Here is a 19,562-nt window from a genome sequence, read left to right as displayed (position 1 = left end):
AAAACTACAATGAGGTATCACGTCACACCAGTCAGAATGGCCATCATCATCAAAAAGTCTACAAATAGGGGACTTCCCTGGCAGTCCCGTGGTTAAGAATCTGCACTTCCACTGCAGGGGAAACGGGTTCGATCCCTGGTTGGGGAACTAAGATCCCACATGCCACACGGTGTGGCCAAAAAAAAAAAAAAGTCTACAAATTATAAAGGCTGGAGAGGGTGTGGAGAAAAGGGAACCTTCCTACACTGTTGGTGGGAATGTAAATACTGTTCGCCACTATGGAGAACAGTATGGAGGTTCCTTAAAAAACTGAAAAGAGTTACCACATGATCCAGCAATTCCACTCCTGGACACAGATCTGGAGAAAACTCTAATTTGAAAAGATACATGCACCTCAATGTTCATAGCAGCACTATTCACAATAGCCAAGACATGGAAGCAACCTAAATGTCCATCAACATGTGAGTGGATAAAGATGTGGTATATATACACAGTGGCATACTACTCAGACGTAAAAAAGAATGAAATAATGCCATTTGCAGCAACATGGATGGACCTAGAAATTATACTAAGTGAAGTAAGTCAGAAGGAGAAAGACAAATACTGTATGATACCACTTATATGTGGAATCTAAAATATGACACAAATGAACTTATTTACAAAATAGAAACAGACTCACAGACATAGAGAACAGACTTGTGGTTACCAAAGAGGAAAAGCCAGGGGGTGGTGGGTGGGAATAAATTAGGAGTTTGGGATTAGCAGATATAAACTATATATAAAACAGATAAACAACAAGGACCTGCTGTATAGCACAGGGAACTATATTCAGTATCTTGTAACAAGCCATAATGGAAAAGAATATGAAAAAAAAATATATATGTGTATGTATGTATAGCTGAATTGAATCACCTTGCTGTACACCAGAAACTAACAAACATTGTAAATCAACTATACTTCAATTAAAAAAATATATATGGAGCTTCCCTGGTGGCACAGTGGTTGAGAGTCTGCCTGCCAATGCAGGGGACGTGGGTGCGTGCCCTGGTCCGGGAAGATCCCACATGCCGCAGAGCGACTGGGCCCGTGAGCCATGGCCGCTGAGCCTGCGCGTCCGGAGCCTGTGCTCCGCAATGGGAGAGGTCACAACAGTGAGAGGCCCGCGTACCGCAAAAAAAAAAAAAAAAAAAAAAAATATATATATATATATGTATATACTCAAACCAACAACATTATATGAAGGTCATCACTGCAAAAGAAATCAACAAAAACTATGACTATGTTCTCTGACTTTAGAAAACTATGCTAGTTGCTGGAGTCTTCCAGTAGCATTTAAATAATACAATGTAGACCTGTGCTAAAAGGACAATGAAGTGAGAAATACTGATTAAATAGACAAACAAATACAACACCATATTAAATTTCACATTATCTTGAGGCTTTTAGGAAAGTTATTTTTTAATTGAAAATATACTTTAACCAAAAAAACTGTCATACAACTGACCATGTGAATAATGAGTAACTCCATACTGCATGTATAAGAGGTTCAAGGGAAAAGACAGTAAAAATATTTTAGCTGCCAGTACTGTCAGTCTCAAGAGGCTAAAGGCCCAGTGCATCCCAGGAAGAGAAATTTGGCAAAAAAGTTTATCCCCTTTTTATCTCCACATGTAGTTAAATATCCCCAAAATAATGAAGACTCATTTCAAGTAATTACTCTGCTTACGAGTTTTATTTACACAGTAACTGTTAATAGTGGTTTTTAATAAATTCCTTGTATTTACATTTTATATACACATTTATATTTGAAAGGTAAAGAAACTGTACAATAATAAAAATGAGAAAAAGAAATACAGTAACTTAGGTCCAACTCTGAAAACAAATACACAAAAGTAAGATTAAGTTTAGGCAGGGAGTATAACCTCAATGAGATTACTGCCAGGGGTTACATTCCCTCTATCAGGGCCACCAATACCAAGGAAGTAGTTACCAGAGTTAAAATGTCATTCTAAAACCTATTAAGACCCTGGGTACTCCCTCAATATTTTACTACACTACTAGTTTCCACTAAGCAAGCTCCTAGGAGAGGAGTTAACTTCTGAGGGTTCCATTAGTGGTCCCTAGGCTAGAATGACCCATGGGGTAAAAATACATAGGTACCATCTGGTCCCATACTCCTAAAGAGGCAGGTGCTACACTAACAAGGTTCTTAGGCTTGTTAGTTTGAAGACTATATACCACTAACAGAAATAGTGTGCTTAAGTGTTGTTTCAAACAAAATTGCAACATAAAAGCACACTATAAATCTAATTATTAACCAAATACCATTTTATATAGATATCACTCATGATATTCAAGTGATTTATTTTAAGTTTAAGAATTAAACATATTATAATAAATTTAATGTCAATTTACCGATAATTAATCATTCCTTTATCCTAATATCATCAAAGTTACTCATTAGAAAAAAATTAATTTTACCTTTTATTCTTATTTCCTTTGATTAGAAAATTATACACAGTGTTTTACAAGTCATGGACTTGGCTACATATTAAGATTTCCAATTTCAAACTGGAATTAACAGATTTTGTTTCTACAGTGAAAGAATTTTAACTAACAAATTTAAAGTCTTGCCAAGTAGCATTCTAATTAAGAACTCTCAAAATTCATGACTTTTTACTCTTACCAGTGAAAAACCTCACTTATATTTATGGACTTACTACCCCCAAAAAGCCTTCAGTCCATTAAAGTGCAAAGAAATTTCTTCTACCAGTTAGCTTTCTTAAATTACTAGATGAACAATTTCTTAGACTAGAAACAGAGAGGCTAAAATGCTCTGAGTGATAGGAATTCCTTGAGGAAATGAAACAATTTCCTTTCAAAAACAAATAGACATGGTACTGTGGAAAAACACCTACACAAATGCTAAACAATCTCCTACCAATATTTCTAGTTCCCAGATAACCTAAATTTGCCCCAACCTGTGAGTGAAGATAAACAACTTCAGTGACGTAAATAATTTACAATCAACGTTGCTTATTCTTGGTCTATAATATCTTCAAATGTGTGGAACTGGAGATAATATCTGTACTAAGGTGTTTATTTCAAATAGTATTTTGAAAGTTAAAGTAGTATTTAACAATCCTGTTCTGACCTCCAAAGTGCTAATTGTTATGCTCCTCCTTTATGCTAATTGTTAAAAAAGAAAAGATGTAAAAATTTGAACTATCTCCAAAGCTGTTAAAAAAATTTATTGCATTAAACTGTTCACTCCAAATTACGGAGTATGAACTAGCCATTTAAACTTTTTTCTTTGTAAAATGGCTCTCCCTATAAAATACTTTTTTATTAATACTGTCAATAGGTACTCATTTACTTCAGCCATGGAATTCAAAATCAGCGGTTTTCCAAGTCTTGATTCTTAGCTTTCTTCAACATTTTCCTCCATGCTGTTTACATAGGAAACAAAATACTTTTATCAAAAACATTTTTTTAATATTGCAATTAGTCTGTTAATTTTGAAGATTAGCTTTTCAGAGCTGGACTATTATTCTTGTCTCCTTCTTTAATATCCTTCATCACAGATGCAAAGACCTGGAAATTATATAAAGTAAACATTAATCCTCAAAAAAACTACCATGTAGATTAAAGAGATTTTAAAAACTATAGTTTATTAACATGAAACAGCTTTAGTATACATAACTCTGTCCCCTGAAAGACTGCCATTCTCAAATCCTCTTGTTTGTTTCAACCTAATTTTATGATATATAGTTAGATTCCAGTTTTCATCGCTTGCCAAATATTATAAAATTACTGTTAGGTAACAAAACATCCTCTGGACCAATATTCTTATATTTTCATTTTCATAAGCAATAAAACTTGAGAGCTTATAATGCCTACTGGCTATCATTCATGGAGCAAGTGTTAACACTATTTTTTATGTCATTTAACTTTCGACTGCCAATATATTTGCTTCCCTCCAATATATTTGCTTCCCTAACAAGATTAAGCATCTAAAAAGTCAGGATCATACATTACATTCTTTTTATTGCAAACCCTTAGTACACATCAGGTATTTAAAACAACTGTTGTCTATCTGAAATACCAAGGTAATTATACAATTGCCCTGGCAAATACATGACTATTGTAGGCTGTACTTCACTAAACTCATAAAATATTACTGGACTTACATAAAAATAAAGCCATAAGTCTGGAGAGGTGAAAGCAGAGCAATTCGTTTTTTTTTTTACAAAGTCAAAAATTATTTTTGTAAGTTTTTAAAAAATTTAAGCACTAATATTTGAGAAATACATGACTTTTTGTTTTTACAAGAAATAAACTGTTTTTATACATCTATTACAAGTAGGAAAATGCCACTCTACCTGAGTCCATTTTTTGGTACTATTCTGCATCTGGATGGCTGCAATACAGGTGAACAGCTTTTCTGATGTGATATCTTCTGGCAATTTAGTTAGAAACTGTGCTATATGAATAAAGTCCATCTGTAGGAGAATATCTTCATATAGTCGGAGGATTCCTAATCCAGTCCTAAATAAAAATTCCTCCCCATCTCTGCAAAATACATCCCAGACTCGACAGGCCAGATCAAGTGGTAGTGATTTGCTATATAGTGTGAAGATCCTAAAATTAGGGGGAAAAAGTCATTGGAATTTTTCATTCATTTATTCATTCACTCATTAAGTATCTCTATATAAAAAGAACAGTGCTTAATTAGGGTGAAAAAGGCAAATAAGATATGGCTCCTTCGCTCAAAGAACGTGAGTAGTTGGAAATGAAGTATGTGAATTTACAACCTTACGTCGAGATATGGCCTAATACAAACTAGAGTGGCAGAATAACCTCATGGTTAAGGGTATGGGCTCTGAAATCAGAATACCTGAGTTTGAATCTTAGATTTGCAACTTATTGGTTGTGTTACCTTGAGTAAGATACTCATCCTTGCTGTGCCTCAGTTTCCTCAGTAAACAAAATAAAATTACCTAACTCTCAGAATTGTTTTGAAAATTAAAGGAGTTAATAAATGTAAAGTATTTAGAATAGTGCCAGGCACATAAGAAATGCTCAATACAAGTTACTTCTTACTACTGTATGAGGAAACCAAGTACCATCTTTTAGTAACCTAAATACAAAACCATAAAGTCTGACTTTCCTCTTTTCTCTTTCCACAAACATCCACTGTTTTGTTTTCCCTTCACCAAACTTTACTTACTACTTCTTTTGGAGCATGTATACCCTCTAATAGAATCACCAAAATGGTTTTTCACATCCTTTCTGATAATGTTTGATCATGTAAGTCTTTATCCAGTGGTACTCTGGGGTAGCACTCTGGTTGAGGAAGTAGGGAGAGTAGGTGCTAGAGAACTTCTCTTGATGTTGCCTTGGCAAAGAAGGTACACATTTTTACACAGACTGTGTTTATCTGAGGTACTGCTGATGAAACGTGCGTGAACAAGGAAACTAAAGACTCTCCCACTAAAAAATGAAAAAAAATCCTTTTAGCACTGCCACTCATTTATTCCTCTTTTTTCTTGCACCACTGATCCTGGGATTCATATGTTATAAGCTCAACAGAGGCAGTGAAACAAAACTCCGTGTCTACTTCTTAAGTTATAAACACATTTAATTGCATAACAAAAAAGATACTCTTGGTAGTACAGAGAATACTAATTCACTGTTCAAAATGAGAAAGGGTACCAGTACTGCCTAGGGAGTTTCTAGTATACAGTACTCACTCAGTATTAATTCCATCCTGCTCCCTTTATCAATTGTGATCCTGCTTTGCCTCATGTTCACAGTCCTTAAGAGGGACAGTTGAGGAGTTTTTCCCCCCTTCTTTTACAGATTTACATATTTGATCTTGGTCCCTTGGGTCCCATATTATAAAACCCTCTCCCCATGATCTTGGGTCCTATTCAACAGAATTCTAATGTTCCTAATGGGAATGGAAGAGAATACACTGAAAAATAACTTAGTTTTTTTTTTAAAGCCTAAATAAAAGAAACCTCAAACAACTGGAAAGATACTTGATCAATGCCATTATTAATTTATTTTTCCATACTAAAACAATATCATTTATATGAAACCCACTGATGTTTAATGATTAGGATTTAAGGTTTAAATATTTCACATGTACTCCTAACAGTCTATCTTACGATCAACTGCTCCATCTCTTGGGCAAAGTTCACCCGCCCTCTCTATAATCGATTTTACTGCTCACCAGAGTCCTAGGCAAAATTTCCAAGTTAAAACAGAAGAGCTAGAATTGTAAAGTTGAAAAAAGACATTAGCACCTAAATAAGGCATCATTACTCGGTCAGAAAGCTGGATAAGGCGTTGGAAAAAAACAAAGCCCTCGATAAAGAAACACTATCATAACTATCATAAGCCCTTGGTGTTAAGAATATTAAAGGAACAGCAAGTAACTCTTTCTGAGAGCTTACTATGTACCAGGCATTGAATGAGATAATCCATGCAAAACACTCTCACTACAACTCAAGATATAGATATTATTATTCCCATTTTATAGTTAGGAAACTGAAACACAAACTGAGGGATTCTGATTTCAACCCAGAGTCCATGCTCTTAATCACATGCCTCTCCACAAAAATATGAGAGTTTCTCTACATGTAAGCGAAGAGCTTTTTATATGTATGGTACTGTGCATGAAATTTACTCTAGGCAAAAAGTTACACTTTGTTTCCTTTTAATAGTTATATTTTACATATGTTATGACTTACCAGTCTATCAAGTATATGTCTGGTGTAAGACTGTAAGATTTGAAATGAAGAAACAGTTTGGAGAGATTTTCTTCAAAAAATACTTCAAACGTTGCAAAATATCTCAACATCTAAAGATAGAAATTTCAACAAAATTATTTAAGCGTACACTCTAGCAATAGAGAAAATAAATCCTTAATAGTAATAGAAAATCTTGCTTAACATCTCTGAGTCTTTTCATCAAGCATTCATAAAACTATAATAATTCAATGAAAAGCTTATTTTAGATCAGATTATCTTAGTCTTCTAATTACTGTTTTTCACTCTAAAAGGGCATTCAAACTATAGAAACTGTCAAAGAAAAACACAATTCATTCCAAATGTCCATACCATGCTGTGATCCACACGAAAAAAGGCTAACTGGCATGGCTTATTCAGGAGATTTGCAAATGCAATGAAGGCATCTGCCTCTTCCAAGTTGAGAATGAGAACTGCTGCTATGAAGGACATCCCTTGGACCTTCAAAGGGAAAAGAAATTAATCAAAATGTGCTTACAATAATAATTCTATACAGTTTATTTTACTGTATTCCTGAAAAATTACAAAGTGACATTACAAAGTAGAATTAACCAAGTTTTTAAATTTCTTTTTATTTTCCAACAAAGGTAAATATAGAGAACCATTAAAAATTATGAAATCTCCCTGAATTTTACTTTTCTTTCTTGCTCATGTGGTTTAAAAAGTATTAGGGAAAATTTTGGAAAAAAGAAAAAAGTATCAGCTTTTACTTGCTACAAAAGTCTATCTCAGTATTCTACCTAGTTTTCATTTTCTCTCAGTTTGAAGTATTTCAGAGTATAAACTCACAAAATTTAATGAAAATTAGGTGACTGTCTCCATTGTTATAACACATCTGTCTGAGGTAGAAAGTGAAGAACTAGGAACAAAAGAGATCTATGAGGGGCTTCCCTGGTGGCGCAGTGGTTGAGAGTCCGCCTGCCGATGCAGGGTTCGTGCCCCGGTCCAGGAAGATCCCACATGCCGCGGAGCGGCTGGGCCTGTGAGCCATGGCCGCTGGGCCTGTGTGTCCGTAGCCTGTGCTCCGCAACGGGAGAGGCCACAACAGTGAGAGGCCCGCGTACCACAAAAAAAAAAAAAAAAAAAAAAAAAAAAGATCTATGAGAAGTGCCGCTGAAATTCCAAGAAAGAAGAGGCTGTGGGGGTTAGGATAGTGAGGCTGGATTCCCGGAAGAGCAGCTGGAAAAATGAGGAAAAAACATTCTAAGATGGAAAAGACACGTCAGCAGAGACATACAGGGCCAGCACAGTTGGAACAAACGATTTATAATGGGATTAATGGGAAAAATTAGAAAAAGTAGGATGCATTTACAAATTATGAAAGGTCTTCAGTAAAAGGCTAAGCTATACAGATGTTTGCTTGTGAGTTACGAGCAGCTATTGCACATTTTTTAGCAGATAAGTAATTGGGAACTGCTGTTGTAAAAATATTCATTCTTTCATTAAAAAAACAGTTTACAGAGCACTTCTGGTAGAGATTTGTATAACAGACTTACACAGAGAGACCAGGAGAACAAATAAAAGAGCAATACAGAGTGGTGTCCTTGGTTATTTTAAATATAACTGGAATGTGAACCATTACCAAATTTTTACAAGATATACTGAAGAAATTCCACAGATAAAACTTCTGTGTGATTTACTTATAGATTAAGTATGTATTATTCACTAATGCAGTTAAAAACCTATTTTATCAAACCACATCATGAAATATGTATTCCAATATAGTTTATACTACTCTTATCATATATTATAAAACAAGTCTGATTTGACTGACTGGCTTGCCAGTGAGGCTTGCCATCACCAATTAGGTTCTAAGGTGGTCATTTTACATAAATCCAATGAGCCAATAAATCTGTATATTCTGTAGAGTATTAATGAAGAACTCGTTCATATATTTTTCTTTAAATGGATGATGACATATATAAACTCATTATAGTGTTAAAATTCTACTGGCTACACTTTTTAAAAGAAGTATGAGTTTTATTTTAAAATATCAATATTTAACAAGTGCTAAAAATTAAATCCTTTACAATTAAACTTATAATGAAAAAATTTAAATGAATGTCAACTTTAAAATGTGAAGGGGTTACATAATGTCTTTACAGTTCTATTACAGAACACATGAGCAAGAGGGATTCTTTGTTCAAATTTTACTTCCTTCATAAGGACATATCCTTTAATACTACAAGCTGTTCCATACCCAAACCTTCACTTCCCCTCAACCCGTGCCATACTTTTTCCATAGCACTTATCACCTTTTAATATAACACACGATTTACTTATTTGTTGTTATTTATTGTCTGTCTCCTCCTTCTAAATTATAAGCATCAAAAAGGGGGCTTCCCTGGTGGCGTGGTGGTTGAGAGTCCGCCTGCCGATGCAGGGGACACGGGTATGTGCCCTGGTCCGGGAAGATTCCACATGCTGCGGAACGGCTGGGCCCGTGAGCCATGGCCGCTGAGCCTGCGCATCCAGAGCCTGTGCTCCGCAACGGAAGAGGCCACAACAGTGAGAGGCCCATGTACCGCAAAAAAAAAAAAAAAAAAAAAAAAAAAAAAGGGGAAGAATCTTTCTTTTGTTCACTAAGGTGAACAAAATGCCTAGAACAAAGCCTGGCATATAGCAATAAGCACACAATAAATATTTGTTAAGTGGATCAATAAACAAATATACAAATGACCATGCAACAAAATAGGATAAATTGTACCACACAGCCACCCTATTGTGAGATCTCTAAAATTCTTCTATTTTAAGACAAAGGCAAGAAGATGAAAGTTTAATGATTTCTAGTTAAACATGACAAATTGAACATACAGTTTTCTTTGTTCCCTCCCAAATCCAACTAAAATAACAGTAAATAAAAAGATAAATATTAACTTAGGAGGATGAAAAGAATGGAAAATAATATAAACAGTAGATAAAAGATGTCAACAGCATTTTAGAAATTTTAATTTAACTAAATGGAGAATGTTGAAACTAAAATATGTGCAGAGGAGGAAGCCAATAAGCAGCAAGCCAATTCAGCCACAAAATCTGGAAAGCTCAGGAAGTGAAGTTATCAGGTTCTTCTAAAATTGAAAGGTAGGGCTAAAACTAGGATTGGTTGAAAATCTGTGAAAGGAGGAAATACCCTCCTCTATCCTGTATGGACAGGTATCCATCTACCTTTCCCTCAACCCAGCAGAACATAAGAGGTTTATCTCTGAAGGGACAGTCAGGAAAAGGAGAGTTAGGGAGAAGGGGAGAAGGCACCACAGCAGGAACAATAAATAAAAGTTTACAAATTGAATGGTAAAATCCCCAGCTGCTCTCTGAGAAAGCTGGCTATCAGTCTCATAAGCCTCTGGTAGGAGATGGGAAGATTCCTCTCCGGGTAAGTTAATATGACCAAGAAAAAAAAACATAAAGATACAGACATTTGGGAGCTAATACAACATAAGATATTATGAGATAAGAGAGATAAAATGTTTATATTCAAAAAGCAGACTGAAACAAATACTTACATAACCAACATCAGGTCTGTAACATGTATATGCCCCTAATATACTATGTAAGACATCATGATATGGGCCACCCTTAGAGGAGAGAAAAATGAAATGTCAAGCTATACAAATAACTGTCTCTAAGTTAATTCTCAAAAAACATGTTAATAAACTTTACATTTCCTAAATGACTAGTTTTAGTCAGTATACTTTACCACGCCGCAAAGATGTTTTCTAAAGTATGAATAAAAAATATTTAATTATGGAAAACCAAAAAAGCCAAATAAACTCACCTGATGGATGGATACAAGCTATGTAGTTTGTGTGCAATTTTAAAGATGTCTAAATTTGGTACAATAAAATTATAATGGAAATAGATTCTTTCATTTGCTATAATACAGTTTCAGCAAGAGAAAACCATCAAGCTACACAAAATTAAGTTTATTAATAATTTTAATCTTAATGGTAAAATTTTAATCTCATTTTATCAATATAAAGATAGAAGAATTCCATGAATAAAGACTTGAGTCATATAGACATATAAAATGTAATCATTTCTCTCCTCATAAAATATAAACAACTTCATAACAGCCTCTGCACAAAAAATAAACTGTTTCTTCCTATTTCAATAGTGTTATAATTATGAAAAATTTTAAAGTTTTGGAACAAACTTTATATTTTAACAATATACTAGGCAAAAATGTTAAAATTTAAATATTTTACAGAATAGAAAGTGAAACAAAGAAATTCACTTCAGTGAAAACTCATCAAGTACCTTTATGTGCTATGTTAACTGCAATGCATTCAAACAGTGGAATAAAATAACAGAAATGCCTTTACTCTTTTCCTACTAGTTTTACATTTTTTATATAAAGGTCTACAATTTTTACAGTTTTGCCTTTTAAAAAATAAGAGCTATGCATTTAGAGAATTTGTTCCCTTGGATTAAAAAAAAAATTAGTTGTTACAAGCTGGTTAGCTTCTTACCTTCTGAAAGATGTAGAGAGATGGGAATGTACGGGATATGTCCAACTTAATTAATTCCAGACTGGCCTCCCGATCAGCAACAGATACACCTGCATTTGCCAGTTAGATAAAATTGAAATGATTACTTGACTATACCAAGTTCAATCTTACCAACACAGAATGATCACACAGCATATATGTTACTTAAGGAAAGTTAAAAGCTGAATAATTAAGAAATTTAAAGAAATGTCATACAGCTTTTACTGGAACTTAGAGCCTCTAATATGAAGAAAGTATCTATACATTTATCAGAAAGTTTTATGGTGCAAGATTTCTGCTTCTGGGTTTCATAGAAGGTAGGGGAAGGCTACTGCTGCCACAATAACAACTAGGAAAAAGAATGAATTTCAAATACCACTTGATTTTAAAAAGGCATAAGAGGGAATTCCCAGGCAGTCCGGTGGTTAGGACTCCATGTTCTCACTGCTGAGGGCCAGGAAAGCGGTCTAAAGGATATAAATCCCAGAAAGAGAAGAGCCTTCCCTTTCCTAGGTGAGTGGATACCAGTGGCCATTTTTCTTTCTAGGGGCATCTGCCAAGTCTCAGAATGGGCTCAGGATTGAGCCTCCATAGACAAAGGTACTCTGCTTAGGGAAAGAGAAACCAGAAGAGCTTTTCATGGACACATAAGACTGATGTGACAGGAAGGATGTGGAGGAGGCTTAATGTGTATCTGGTTTTACCCTGTGGGACTTTTGCTGAGTGCTAGTGTAGTGCAGAAGGCCAAGCTGGAAAGACATAATGAAATAACTCATAAGCACATGGCCCTTGGGAGAATGTCTCATTGAAGAGGGGAGCCTGTAGTCAAAATAGGACAGTTCGTCCTATCAACAAATTTGAAACCCAAGATTAACTAAGTCTATCTAAAGCTGTAATCTTGCCCAACCTAGCTCAGTTACTGACTGAATTGAGGCGATAACCCAATGGCCTAACAGAAAAGAGCATAATTCCTCTGAGGGGAAACACCAGCTTCAATTTATACCTTTTTTATTTATAATAACTAACATACAATTTAAACTTTTAAGATATGCAAAGAATCAGGAAAATATGACGTATAATCAAGGGAAAAACCAGTCAATAGAAGCAGATCTGCAGATGATCCAGGAATGGAATTAAACAAGGATATTAACTGCTATAAATATGCTAAAGAAAATAGAGAAAATGAGTGAGGAAATGTGTGGGATGGAAAGATAATTTCCACAGAAAAATAGAATCTATAAAAAGAACCAGGTAGACATTCTAGAATTATAAAGTGTAATTTCTGAAATTAAAGATATATATTGGATAAATAGGACATATTTAATAGACTGGATATAAAAGAAGAGAGGATTCATGAACCTGATTACAAAAATCATCTAAACTGAAGCACAGAAAGAAAAAGAATTTTAATAAATAGTATAAGAGACTTATGGGACACTGTTAAATGGTCTAACATACATGTAATTGAAGTCCTAGAAGGAGAGGAAAGATGAGGCAGAAGTAATATTTGAAAAGATAATGGCCAAAAAAGTTTAATGACAACTACAAATTATAAACACCCAGGAAATAAGAAATCAGTAATTTAAACAGAACAGTTTTTCTGATTGAAACAATTCTTCATTTACATTTAATTTCTACTAAAATATAACTTTTACCATTTATTAATCGTGACAAAATGTCTCTGAAGTAAATGCTCATAATTTTAATTCTTACGCTTCCAATATTTCATAAAAGTGAGTTTAAAACTCAGGCTGAGGCCCTGCCAATTAAAACTTCTTACATCTTCTTCCTTGAACTTTTAGTTTCCCACAAATAGCTGACATAGCTAACAGGTCTTGGGATGATACTTACATGAACCTTTCTGCCAATCAAATCTTCTTTCTAACCTTGTTTAGTCAATTTTCCCCACCATACTGTTCACTTTTTTAAATTAGAAAAAAGAGTATTCAAGGAATTTAACAGAGTTGTTTACATACTCATAGAAAACCACTATGAGATATGCACCATTTCTCTACCCTAAACCATGCTCATTTTTAGAGTTTTACTTATAGGGAAGAGAAAATTTTGCCTTCTATGAAGTAGAAAGAAAAGTGACTGGCAGATAAACAGCTCCCCATTATTCAAGGACAAGAAATATTTAAATAAATTTACCTAAATTTAATAAACTATGATGACAGTAAAAAAGAGTGTTCCTGTTTTTGCCAAAATGATTAGGAAAAAAAACCTGATGAGAGTGGAGGGAAAGATGAAGTCTATGCGTGAATTAAATGAACAAAGGTTAAGGCACAATAAGAATTATAAATAATACATTAGGGAGTGAATGAAAGTCAGTGAGAGTCAGGGGAGAGAACAGGTCACAAGTGAGGTGTGCAGATCATCTATCTTTAAGTTAAGAGTTGGCCTAAAAATACTGTATCCCATTAGTCTTACTGTTGTGATTAAAACCTGGACTCTGGGGTTCAACAACCTGGGTTTACATTACAGCTTCACTGTTCCCAAGTTAAATACGCTGAGCCTCAGTTTCCTCTTATATCATTCAGTATAATACCATCTACTTAAAGGGTTATAACATTAAAGGAGATAATGTATGTGAAGAATTACTAGTTCCTGATACACTGTAAAAATCACACTAGTATCTCAGCAACTGGATTTTGAGAAATTTTTATTAACCACAACAAAAAAAATCACACCTTCTACATCATTCTCTGAATTTGTTTCACTGAAGCTTTTCCACCGTTCCTTTGCTCTTGAGAGGAAGATTTCATAAAGTTCTGGGGGAAAAAAAGAACAAAAATTCATAAATAATAGGAAAGAAATTTATTCTCATATTTTCTATTTTTACTTACTTAAAAATAAAGAGAAAAAATCCTATTATAAGGTCAGATTTTTCTTATGTAGCCGGCATCAAAAATGTGGCAAATTGAAGTACTTGATTCTACCAAAACTATTCATTACTCAACCAGAAAGATAGCAAAGAAAATACTGCAGAGTGGTCATCCAAATAGCTACAATATAGAATGAATGTTAAGAGGCAGGAAGAGATGCTTCTGCAGAAGAAGTATCACTGTAGAATAGCAGAGACATGATTTTCTTGGAGTCAGTCAGATCTAGATTCAAATTCCAGCTCTGCCACTTACTCCCTGTGGGACTTCAAGAAAGGTACTTGATCACTCTGGAACTTGGCTTTCTTCATCTGTAAACCGGAGAAAAACACCACCTACTCATGGGGTTACTGATGCTTAAATAAGATAATTTACATACACCTCCTGACACCTTATAGACCCTCAATAAATGCAAATGCTACTTCTTGCTTTCCTTCTCTCTTGAAACTGGTTTCTCCATTATGATATTGCTATCTAAGGCTACCTAAGCTATCCAAAGCTACTAAACTTCACAAATTTCTCCAGAAGGCCTACATACAAAAATCTCAACCCCTATCTTTTTACTTTAATTGCCAAATCACTTTTTGAGACTACCATTCTGTGCTTCCATATACAGCATCTCATTAAAACTTCAAGAATAAAAGAAATTGAAAAATTTTCTCAATTCTCAAATTTTAATTGTTTCTACTTTCTATTATAGATATTTAAAAATACATAAAAATTGTAAATTTCCATGACAAAACAGCAAAAAGTACTTCTTGCCCAAATACCAATGTTTATATATTGCCCAAAATACCAAGAACATTTTTTACTTCAATTAATCTTTTTTTAAAAATGTATTTAGGGAATTCCCTGGTGGTCCACTGGTTAGAACTTGGCACTTTCACTGCTGAGGGTGTGGGTTCGATCCCTTGTTGGGGAACTAAGATACCACAAGCTGCAGAGCATGGCCAAAAATTTTTTTTTAATTAAAATATAAAACTAAAAAATGTATTTGTTTTTAAAGGTAATATATGAATGTGATTTTCTAAAATATTCAAACAGTACAAAACAGTATAGAGTGAGAAATAAATTTCCTTCCCTCCAATGCACTTTCTGCTTACCAATTCTCTAAAGATAAAAATATGCAAACACACGCATATACATATATATTTTCCTTTGAAATAAAGTGGCAACATATTACATGCATTGATTTGCATCTTGCTTTATCACACTGGAAGTTGGTCCACATTAGTAGAATAAATCTACTTTAGGTTTGTGGGTTTTTTTTTAACAACTGCACAGTATCCCAATGTATGACTGTACCATATTAAGTATACATAATACTGGGTTGGCCAAAAAGTGCCTTTGGTTTTTAAGTAAAAATAAAAGACACATTTTTCATTTTCATCAAGAACTCTATTGAACAATGTATTCACCCTTTTGTTCCACTACCTTTTGCCATTTTTCAGGCAACTTCATAATTCCATCTTCCCAAAACTTTTTATCTTTTTGAGCAAAGAACTGTTCCAGGTGCCTTTAACAGTCTTCCAGGGAATTGAAATTTTTTCCATTAAGAGAATTTTGTAAAGACCTAAATGGAAATCCGAAGGTACAATGTCTGGTGAATATGGAAGATGAATCAGAACTTCCCAGCCAAGCTGTAACAGTTTTTGCCTGGTCATCAAAGAAACATGCGGTCTTGCGTTAGCCTGATGGAAGACTATGCGTTTTCTGTTGACTAATTCTGGATGCTTTTTGTTGAGTACCACTTTCACTTGGTCTAATTGGGAGCAGTACTTGTTGGAGTTAATCATTTCGTTTTCCAGAAGAAGCACATAATGGAGGACTCCCTTCCAATCCCACCATATACACAACATCACCTTCTTTGGATGAAGACCGGCCTTTGGTGTGGTTGGTGATAGTTCATTTCACTTGCCCCATGATCTCTTCTGTCCTACATTATTGTATGGTATCCACTTTTCATCGCCTGTCACAATTTGTTTTAAAGGGAACTTTATTATGTATGTATGTATGTATGTATGTATGTATGTATGTATGGCTGGGTCTTCGTTGCTGTGTGGGCTTTCTTTAGTTGTGGAGAGTGGGGGCTACTCTTCGTCGCGGTGCACGGGCTTCTCATTGCGGTGGCTTCTCTTGTTGCAGAGAAGTAGTTGTAGCTCGCAGGCTCTAGGGCGCAGGCTCAGTAGTTGTGGTGTACGGGCTTAGTTGCTCTGCAGCCTGTGGGATCTACCCGGACCAGGGCACGAACTTGTGTCCCATGCATTGGCAGGTGGATTCTTAACCACTGTGCCACCAGGGAAGCCCCACAATTTGTTTTAAAAACATAACATTTTCATTACGTTTCAGTAGAGAATCGCATGTGAAAATATGGTCAAGGTTTTTTTTTTTTAGCTTAACGTATGTGGAAACCAAACATCAAAGTGATTCACATAACCAAACTGGTGCAAATGATTTTCAACGCTTGATTTGGATTTTTTGAGTATGTTGGCTATCTTCCTCGTGGTATAACATTCAATTTTCTCAATTAATGTCTCAATTTGATCGCTATCAACTTCAACTGGTCTACCTGACCGTGGAGCATCATCCAGCGAGAAATCTCCAGCACGAAACTTCACAAACCACTTTTGACACGTTCAATCAATCAAAGCACCTTCTCCATACACTGCACACATCTTTTTTTGCCATTTCAGCTGCATTTTTACCTTTCTTGAAATAATAAAGCATAATATGCCGAAAATGTTGGGATTTTTCTTCCATCTTCAATATTAAAATGGCTGCACAAAAATTCACCAATTTTGATGTCTTTTTAAAATTCACGCTGATATGACAGCTGTCACATACAATCTAACAAAAGTGTTTTCAATGAAGTTAAAGACAACTAAGTGCTACGAGCCATCTTACAGATAAAAACAAAATAATCTTTTGGCCAACCCAATATATATACTAACAAGAACCAGATCATTATAAAATTGCTGACTTTTACATTTCAAATAGACTATTACTATTCTGACCCTTTCTCCCTTCTGTTCACTTCTTGTTACTACTCATGGTTTGGAAAGAAGAACTTTAAAAAGAACAAAAAACTTAAAATTTCTATTATTTGTGCCCATCTCCATCAATGTTTTGATATAAGATGTAGATATAATCTTAAAATTTAGATATATAATTTTTTTGCAGTTCTTACACTGAGGTTTGCACTTTTTCATTTCAAACTGATTCCAAGCTAGGAATTCCAGTTTCACTGTTCTACTCAAACTTCAAAACTGTCTTGGAAAAAAAAGGCTCATGAAATAAATACATCACTTTTGGAAGTCACAAAATTGATCCAATAATAAAAATGTAGCACTGCATTTCCAAACATCAAAGGATATCTCTTCACGGAAGAGTTACAGTGCTCATCTATAATAAGATGACCTGCATCTCAGTTCAATTTCATGCTTGACTGGGCATGTCACACATTTTATTCTGTATGTACAAATGTAGAGCTTGAAGCAGACTAAAGAAGTATCTTGGATTTGAGCAGAGAATACTTTGAGATCAGTGTATGTTTCACTTTCTTGTTTTCTGACAGTAATGATACTGTATGCATTCTCAGTAAATTTCACTTTCACTATAATTTGATATTCATCATCACAAATCACTGTTAGAACACTCCTTTGAGATAGCTAATTATCTTATCCCCATTTACAGATGAAGAAAACTAAGACCTCTAGATGTTAAGTAATTTGCCCAAGGTCACAAACCTAATACAGAGTGGAACCAAGATTTGAACCACATTTGACTGACTTTAGAACCCCTATTCTTAGTTACTATTCTCTAATGGTTATAAATTTCATGATTAAGACAAATACAACAGGAAAAGAGTCAAACTATTTATTAGAGCCCCTAAAATAAACAAAGTTATCAAAACTAAATTTACTTCCACTGAAATTTAGCTTTCTTCCCACCACTAATGAAGAAGAGAATGAGTACCCGTTTCACTCCTGAATACATAACTGTTTAGTAGAGAGAAGCTAAAATGACTGAAAATAAATGACCCAGTTATTTTACAAACCTTGCAAATTTCAAGCTTAAAAAATAACTTTCTGATTAGAGAATCACAAAAGATTAATACCAACTTAACCAATGTTTTAATGTCTAAGTTGTCAGGATACTAAAAGTGTAAAGCCAAAGTTCTCAAAAAAAAACAAAACTGCAAACAAAACTTCAAATAGCCACCCATACTTCTTCATCTCACCTATATGCAAAACTGATTCCTAAAACTTTAACCAATACAATACCTTTTCTAGGCTTAATTTAAAACTCAATTCTTGCCCTAAATTCTAATTTTTTTTTAAAATTCTAATTTTTTAATTAAAGAAAATGTCAAGTTAAAATGACATGTTCATTATAGGATTTTTGTGAAAATCAATTTTATAAACTATACATGATCATGCTATTCAAAGTTGGCATCACTTTTAAGACTAAAGATAAACATTTAGATTTTTGTTATAAATTCTGTACAACTATATATAATGCTGATTGCTGTAATGAATATCCTTGTAGAAAAGCTTTTGAAACCAGTCCTGATTATTTATTTACTTAAAGTGTTAGAACTGGAATAAATCCATCAAAGGTTATATTTTTTGACGCTTTTGGTAAATATTTCTAAATTATTTTCAGTCATCCTCCATGTGGGTAATTTTCATTAATTTTAATCACTTTTGAGGAGTAAAAAAAGACAGGTACCTTGATGTTGTTTTTTTTGTTTTTATTTTTTGGCTGCACTGCATGCATGTGGGATTTTAGTTCCCTGACCAGGGATTGAACCTGCACCCCATACACTGGAACCTTGGCGCCTTAACCACTGGACCGAAGTCCTAATGTTGTTTTAACATATATGTCTTTGATTTAGCAATCACTAGGAAAATGGTTAAATAAATTATACTACAGCCAAACCGTGGAATACAGTGCAGCTACAGTACATATAAGTGCCCCTTTTATGCACTGATATCGAGGGATGTTCAGATGGTTTGTGGGAAAAAATAAAAGGAAGAAAAAGAGAAGGCTTAAAAATTATCATATGTAGATGTACACTTTTTTATGTGCATAGAAAAAAGATCTGGAAGAACATACACCAAATTGCTAAATGGTACCTAGAGTAGGATCAAGAGCAGAATTTTGGGTGGAAGAGGGGGACGAAACATGCAGTTTGTACTTTACTATTGCTTGACTGTTTTTCAATAAATATGTAAATAAAAAATTTTAAGTAACAATGTATTATTTACATTATTATATTAGAGTCCCTAAGTCTTTCTGTGGTACCTTTATCTGGCATTATCATTATCACTCAGACCATTAGTATCTTTTATTACTAATTATTTTACCCTACTGAT

General features: G+C 34.2%; 1 protein-coding gene across 4 annotated transcripts in view; it reads right to left on the bottom strand.

The window, feature by feature from the left end:
• Nucleotides 1-1,703: 1,703 nt before the first annotated feature.
• The window catches only part of TBC1D12 (TBC1 domain family member 12), a 123,286-nt gene continuing 105,427 nt past the window's right edge, over nucleotides 1,704-19,562 (bottom strand). For 3 of the 4 annotated variants that reach the window (XM_033425589.2, XM_004268363.4, XM_033425590.2), the window contains 7 exons: nucleotides 13,993-14,073; nucleotides 11,285-11,373; nucleotides 10,319-10,390; nucleotides 7,128-7,256; nucleotides 6,759-6,868; nucleotides 4,383-4,641; nucleotides 1,704-3,594 (listed from right to left, as the gene is read on the bottom strand). In XM_033425589.2, the coding sequence (XP_033281480.1) occupies nucleotides 3,526-3,594; nucleotides 4,383-4,641; nucleotides 6,759-6,868; nucleotides 7,128-7,256; nucleotides 10,319-10,390; nucleotides 11,285-11,373; nucleotides 13,993-14,073 (809 nt within the window). In that variant the 3' untranslated portion in view covers nucleotides 1,704-3,525. Of the gene's footprint in view, nucleotides 3,595-4,382; nucleotides 4,642-6,758; nucleotides 6,869-7,127; nucleotides 7,257-10,318; nucleotides 10,391-11,284; nucleotides 11,374-13,992; nucleotides 14,074-19,562 lie in introns of those variants that run through there. The other variant, XM_033425587.2, reaches the window with a different exon arrangement.

This window comes from Orcinus orca, chromosome 14 (assembly GCF_937001465.1).
Source record: "Orcinus orca chromosome 14, mOrcOrc1.1, whole genome shotgun sequence".
Taxonomy (NCBI): Eukaryota; Metazoa; Chordata; class Mammalia; order Artiodactyla; family Delphinidae; genus Orcinus; species Orcinus orca.
This window is presented reverse-complemented; position numbering and strand designations above follow the sequence as displayed.